Raw genomic sequence first — 7888 nt, 5'->3', positions numbered from 1 at the left:
TGTGTGTTTGCATATTTATCTCTGCTCACAGGCTGTTTGGTTTTATTGTTAACAAAATGGAAGGGAAGAAAATAAACAAAATGATTAAAAAACTTTCTTAAACTCTAATATTCCAAAACCTACTGACTACATTGTGTCATTAGCTACCTAAAACTTTTCCCCCCTTAATTGTTATCTTTCTGGCTAAAACTTGCTGACATTGAGAATTTTATGTATGTCTCCATAAGATAGAATTGACCAGATATTTTGGTTTTCCCTCTAATGCCTTATCTTCCAGTCATACTTTCTTTGACTAGCAAGACAATTGAGAGAAAGGAGGGGTGTTAAAACTAGAGTATAAACTTTCTGAGAATATGAATCACTTCTTGGACTTTTTTCATTCCTCTCAGTACCTAACACTGTTTTTGGCACAATATAAGAATATGTAGAATATCTGCTAACTGATTCATTTTAGCTTAAAATATTCTGTCAGTTCCTCAAGGATTAATTTTTTCCCTTAGGAAGTAAAATACAATTTTAGATGTATTTTTTTAAAGCATAACATTTCTCCAGAACTATCTCTCAGGGGGGTTCAGCAAGTTCTTATTTTATGCTTTAACTCAACAGAATATTTTATTTCAGAATGACCTAAATGCGGGAGAGGTGACTGTTTCTGAATATGTATAGTGGACTTAGGGTGACATAAAAAGGCCAATGAGGTCAGAACATACGTCACTAGAAGTGGATTGAACACAAAGGTTTACACTTCGGTTAAGTGATTTATTTGAACAAAGCCATATTTCCATGATTCTTCATAGGACGTTCTTTTGTTATATTGGTTGTTTGCTTTCTAAGAAATATATGATACAATCATGATTTGTTGTTTTGAATAGCTTGTTTAAGTTTTCCTTTACATTGTAGAAAGAGAAAATCCAGTCATTAAAACTACAGTCAACTAGGACATAAACAAAGTACAAGGTAATCAGTTATAAGTAGGGTTACAAAATTTATGGGCTAATAGAATGTTCAACCTAATAGAATTTAAAAAAAAACTTTTTTACGTGGCAGATAAGCAAACATTAATTTGTACACCTAAGGTATTGTTAGAGAGACAAGAAATACAATTCATTTATTGCAAAAGCAGTAAAACTGCCAAATTAATTTGTATAAATCCCAGGGTTCTCACATTTCTATTTGTATAAAGTGACAAAGGAACATTCCCAATTCCACCTTGGAATATGTGAAAAAAAAACTGGTACATTGTTATTCCATGAGTAGAAAATGTAGCATAAAGTGCTTTACAATAGAATATTAAGGAATGACTATAAGGTGTTACTATGTAATTATTTCTCATTAATTATTAAACATTGGGGTGGGCAGTAATACTATCATCACCTAAAGAAGCATTGGCAGGTGTGAATAGCTTGTAGGGGGAGTAAGGTGAAACAATTTGGCAAAGAGGTAATCCATAATTAAAAATATGCAGGATAAAATAACAAGAAACAACATAAATTGAAAGATTAGTAAACAAACATCCTTCTTTCCAAATAACATAAGGATGACTGTTGACTAAACTTTAGAATGATTTGTCCCTGGGCAGTGCCTTGGTACAACTTCAAATTCAGATTTCTTGTAATAAAAATAAAATGTTTACCATAGGGCATGTTCATCACTTTAATGCCAATTGATTGGGAGGAAAAAAGAAACACTTTAATTCAAGTCCATTTCACATATAAATGGTTCAAGAAAACAACAACAAAAAAAAAACAACTAAAGTACTTTTAAGTTGCTCTATAGTGAAATATAAATATTTCAGTATTATAGTTATAGGTTACTTTCTAAATCAGTCATTACAATCAATTTTTGAAAATGATGATAAGAGGAAAAACTTCTTTAAAAGGCTATTTTATTGAAGGGTTTGAATTAAAAAGCCAGAAAGACACTACTACTTCATGAATCAGTAAATTAGTATTCAGATGAGGGAAAATATAGATAGCAGATAGAAAATCTATAAAACTTGTCACATTTCCTGGCTTACCTTTTTTTGGGTGGGTGGTATTGGCTCAAGTATTTCAAAAAAGGAGTCAGTTTCTCTTGGATTTGTAGATAAGTAATAAAAAATTGCTTTAGATAAGGGGATCAAAGTGAAAGCAAGCAAAGAGATGAAAATGGGAGAAGGCTACAAGGGAAGTGATTATGTGATATGATTGAACAGTGCAAAGGGATCTAGGTAGGGCATTAGAGAAAATGAACACTGGGTGAAACACTGAAGAAAACACAGAAAAGGACAAAAAAGATTGGGTGGTAATCTGCACACAGAACTAGAAAAAGTAGGGGAAGGTATGTGTTTGGGGAAGTGAGATGAATGATTGAGTTATGGTCAAAGGAGACAACAGAGAGCACAGAGACTGGGCTCAGAAGGAAGAATGAGAGATTCAAAGTGAGGAGCTCAGAGCAGCAATGTAAATTTGGCAGTCCACATGACATTTAACCTTCTGTAGGTGTTAAATAACAAAATCAAAAGTTCAGTACCTTGGCTTTATCTCTCATTGATCCTTTCCCCAGGATAGACATTTTAGCACCTGTCTCTTCCTGTAGCCTCTTCAAGGAGTTTCCTCTTGGTCCAAGCAATTTCCCCACAAAATTGAACTAGGAAACAAAATCAATAAAATGTCTGTTTTAGGATGGAGTAAAGAGACAATGTGCAATAAGAATTTTTTTTTTAAAAGCTCCACAGCATTGTGAAGATGCTTATTTTGGTAGGGAGGTTATATTGACCCTTTCAGGTCTCTGAAGTCTATTCAGTAAAATACCTCTTCCCACACATTAAAATGACACCCTTGCCTTATGATGGAGTAATTGTTTTTTAATGATCAATTTCTTTCTCAGTGGGAGAGATAGACTTTTAGAAATCATATGTTAAACTATTTAAAGCAAAATGAAATTTTAAAAAATGAATCATATTTAAGTGATATTTAGTTCAATTTTTGATCAAAATAGATTTATAAGATACTAATGATATACCAAATCATAAAGCTAAAACTGTCACAAATTTTACGATGTACAGAAAATCATATAAAAATCATAATTTCTTGTAGACTAACTTCATTTCTAACAAGTTTCCTTAACATGTCATTTTAGACATAATTTCTAGATTAGGAAAAGGACATAGATATAACATACCTTCATTTTATCAAGCAAGTTGACAAAGTCCATAACAGATCACTATCAAAAATATCTATCATGAAATCCTTGTGAATAAAATGTGGAACTGTTTGAATGACCAGACTAAAAGAACAGTAAATAATGAATGTCTCTCCACTTGGAGGAAGTTTTCTAGTGGAATGACTCGGAGATTTCTCTTTGGCTTTATGCTAGTGAACATTTTAATCAGTGACTTAGAAAACAAATGACAATCTTCTCATATTTAAAGACTACAGAGAAGTGAAATGGATAGCTAAATTTGGAAAAGATCCAGAAATAAAAAAAAACCCAAACCTATCAATAGAATAGCTGTAAAAGGGATTGGCATTTAAATGGATTTTAAAAGTTATAAATCAATTTACTCAAACGTTCCTGTCATGTATGTAGCAATAATAATTCCTTGTCCAATTATAGACATGAGAAAACAGAAGACAAGAGAAGCTTATTGATGTGCCACATGTCAAAACATTAGCAAATTATCAGAGTCAGAATTTGAACTTATTTCTCTTAACTCCAAGTCTAGTACTCTCCCCTACATACGTGACTGATGACTGAAGTCCTACAGTTGGTTTAGTAAATTGCAAAAGTAAAATATATGGGAAGCAGGCTAGACAACAAGTTTGTATGAAATAGAGAGAGGGATTTAACAATCCCTATTCATAAAGAGTTTTCATTCTTTCTTTACCAGATGGAAATGTTTCAAATATGGATCTAGTAATTAATTTTGTATCTGCCATCCAGTGGTTAGGCTAGTTAAATTTATGAGAGCTAGATTTTTTCTTTTTGGTACCATCAACAATTTGGCCACAGGGTGATGAGTTTTTCTACCATGACAAATCACAAAGATGGTCTAATAAAGCATAAAGGGATCTTTGTTGGTAAAGGGATGGGCTCTACTATTGAAATCAGAGTTCTTCAAAGTCAGTAAAAAAATGCAACTTGATGTGCTTTCATATCATGTTAGCCTGGTTATTTTTACGCACCTTAGAAAGTTTGATCCTATGGAATACACAGGATATCATGAATAATTGATTAAATATAGTTTTTGTCATCGCTCCTGTAAAAAAGTTGGTCATCAGTCATTTGATCAGAAATATTATCTTCCATTTTCATATTTTTCTTTGTTTTTAAAATCTGTCATGGGTTTACTTACAACTCTCTTTCAGGAACACATCCTATCAGTTTAAAATTGCCTGGACCCAGGATGGACAAGGAGTGATACTCACTTGCAATTTATATTTCAGTCTTATTAGTACTTCAGCACAGATGTTCATTATGGAACCTAAACAGTCTGATCAAGCATGAAACCCTGCATAGCAGTGTAGTCATCTTTGTTTTAAAGACAAACATGCCCTTCTTTTTATTTTTCTCTTTTTGTTTTGAGACATAACTCCTCTTGGAATTTTCCAGAGGAGTCAAGTTGATCATCACTATGTTATATTCCCACAGCAAGAATATTTCTTAGACTTTTCATAGCATTAAAAATGAATAATAGGTGCTTTAAACAGTTTTCTAGTCATTAATGAAACTTTATACCTTTTACCTTCTACCATTTAAAATATTTCAGTATCATTCAATTTTTCTTTATTAGCACTTACAAATACATTTTCTGTGGCTATGATAACATCCTAGTAATCAAATCACCAAAGAGAAGAATCTCCTTTCCTACCACTTCATTTTGAGTAGCCAATAGCCCTGAACTGTGCAGATATATTGATGACTGCAGCACTGTTTTCCACCATAATTACACAAATATAATTTAAAAATGTGTTTATCTTAATATTCCTACCTATTAGATATTGATTTTTCTTTTCATTCTTCAACATATATATGTAAATGTATATCCATATACATATATGTGTGTATCTATATCTATATCTATATTTCAGGGTTTTTCCTCATTTGTTTTAATTCATTATTGAGAATTTATTTGTTCTTTCAACTGTCCAAATTTTGCATAATATAAAAATCCTTTTGAGTTATTATTTCCTCCTCCAATAAATTCCTTATATGTATAGATAAATTTCTTTCTTTCAAATATTTAGCAAGACCTTTGATATAGATTACTTAAAAAGATAATATAGTTAGGTCTGATATGGGAGTGCAAAAAAACACTAGGTAGGTTATGGCAAAATTGAACAGAGAGGGATCTTCAAAATGATAAAATCCAAGAAAGAATAATAGAAATTATCTGTCAACTAACTCCTTCACTTTAAGACATTTAAGATCTGTTTTAGAGAGGCAACAAGGCATAATGGAAAGAAAATAGGTCTCAGAATCAGGAAGACCTGTGTTCAAGTCTCATCACCCACATAGAAAACTGATGTGATATTGGTCTAGTCACTGAACTTCTCAGTGCCCCAAACAATTCCCTAAGTCTATAAATTGCAGAGCAGATGTTGTCTTGTATTAGTTAGGGAAGTTCCTCATCAATAAGCTCTCTTTATGTTCACACCTATTTGACAATAGGAAAGTCATTAATCTCTCAATGCCTGACTCTACTCTCTCACACTAAAGTATGGAAGAGCTGCAGATCTGCCCTGAGAAGCAATTTTCTGTTCCAAGATTTAACTACAGTGAAGAAATCATAGATATCCACCTTCACAGTCTGTGTTAACATCTACCTCATGGTTTATATAGGTACCTGTCACATAACATCTAAGGATCTGTTTACAAATTCTGCATTATCATGGAACAACATGGCTTAATAGAAATTGCTCTGGATTTGGAGTCAGGGGATCTGGGTTGAAATCTTGACTTTTGTACTTACTGCATGACTTCAAGCTTAGTGTTTGATTTTTTACTGAACCTTTCCTGGGTCTCATTTTGGATGAGGTAATTTCTATGACCTTTTTTTTCTGTTCTAAATAGGTGATCCTATGTTACTTATCTTGTCAGGTTATCTATATCAGTAATCATAGCTCTAGGATCTACACACTGGAAAATTAACTTTTTTCTCTTAATTCTCCATATAAGACATTACTATTTGTTTCAGAATTTCCCCAAACTTATGTATTCATTAATATCACTGAACAAATCAACTAAATGAAGATGAAGTTGCTACTGAGAGTGCCAATATTTTTTTTAAGTGGCCTTTCCTCCATCAATGGATATTGTAACCCTTTTATATTTCCTTAGATAGTCTTTGTGACTTTGAAGTATGATGACTGTCTGCATTAGAGGCTCTAGTATATCCAAATGATTTTTGTTAGAGTATGGCAAAGGGATAAATTATACTCATGATCATTCTTTCAATCCAAAGACTGCTGGTTATTTTAAACATTTGCTTGATGTTCCTGAAGCCTCTAGTGAGAAAATAAAATAAATAATCACGTAGGCAATGACAGGTCAACCAAGCACAATCTCCTAATTTGCTGATCATAGGGGGGAATTAGTTATGGTCTTTATCCAATTAAGTGAGTCTTAATTTTGTCTAGTTTGTGGATTATCTACAGCCAAAGTTAGCTTTCCTTTGACACCTAGTGAGTTTCAAGACACTCTCTCACTATTAGATATTTTATACTCAAAGAACCTAAACTAATTGTACAACAGTCCTAAAGGCAAACTCTCCATCTTTCTTTCTTCTTTCTTTCTTCTTTCTTTTCTTCCTTCCTTCCTTCCTTCCTTCCTTCCTTCCTTCCTTCCTTCCTTCCTTCCTTCCTTCCTTCCTTCCTCTCTCTCTCTCTCTCGCTCTCTCTCTCTCTCTCTCTCTCTCTCTCTCTCTCTCCCTCTCTCTCTCTCTCTCTCTTTCTTGTTTACAACATTCAGTTGACAAGCTTTTGAGTTTTAAATTTTCTCCACTGCCCTCCTCTCACCCTTCCCCAAGATGGCATGCAATCTGATATAGGCTCTACATATACATTCATATTAAATATATTTTCACATTAGTCATGTTGTAAAGAAGAGTTATAACCAATGGAATGAATCATGAGAAAGAAGAAACAAAACAAAACAAAAATAGAGAGAGCAAATAGTATGCCTCAATCTGCATTCAGACTCTGCAAGTGTTTCTCTCGATATAGATAGCATTTGCCATCATGAGCTTTTTGGAGTTGTCTTAGAACCTTGCATTACTGAGAAGAGCCAAGTCAATCAAAATTAGTCATCACACAACGTGGCTGTAACTGTGCACAATGTTCTCCTAGTTCTCCTTCCCTCACTCAGCATGAGTTAATATAAGTCTTCCCAGGTTTTTTTGAAGTCTGCCTGCTCATCATTTATTATAGCACAGAAATATTCAATTACATTCATATATCACAACTTGTTCCACCACTCCCCAATTGATGGGCATGGCCTCAGTTTCCAATTCTTTGCCATCACAAAAAGAGCTGCTATAAATATTTTTTGAACATACAGGTCCTTTTCCCATTTGTATGATCTCCTTGGGATACAGACCTAGAAGTGGTTTTTCTGGGTCAAAGGATATGCACATTGTTACAGCCCTTTGGGAATAGTTCTAAATTGCTCTCTAAAATGGTTGGATCAGATCACAACTCCACTAACAATGAATTAATGTTCCAATTGTCCCGCATCTTTTCCAGTATTTATAGTTTTCATGTTTTGTCCTGTTAGCCAACCTGACAGGTGTGATGTGGTACTTAAGAGTTTTTTTTGATGTGCATTTCCCCTAATCAATAGTGATTTAGAGAGGCTGCCCAGGCTCTTTTTATCATAATAGTTCTCAAACCAATAATTCTTAAATTAT

General features: G+C 33.3%; 1 protein-coding gene across 1 annotated transcript in view; it reads right to left on the bottom strand.

Annotated features, from left to right (window-relative positions):
• The window catches only part of KHDRBS2 (KH RNA binding domain containing, signal transduction associated 2), an 886124-nt gene that overhangs the window by 552776 nt on the left and 325460 nt on the right, over positions 1 to 7888 (bottom strand). The window contains exon 3 of the mRNA XM_036767560.1: positions 2512 to 2628. Coding sequence (XP_036623455.1) covers positions 2512 to 2628 — 117 coding nt within the window. The remainder of the gene's footprint in view (positions 1 to 2511; positions 2629 to 7888) is intronic.

This window comes from Trichosurus vulpecula, chromosome 7 (assembly GCF_011100635.1).
Source record: "Trichosurus vulpecula isolate mTriVul1 chromosome 7, mTriVul1.pri, whole genome shotgun sequence".
NCBI classification, from domain to species: Eukaryota; Metazoa; Chordata; class Mammalia; order Diprotodontia; family Phalangeridae; genus Trichosurus; species Trichosurus vulpecula.
This window is presented reverse-complemented; position numbering and strand designations above follow the sequence as displayed.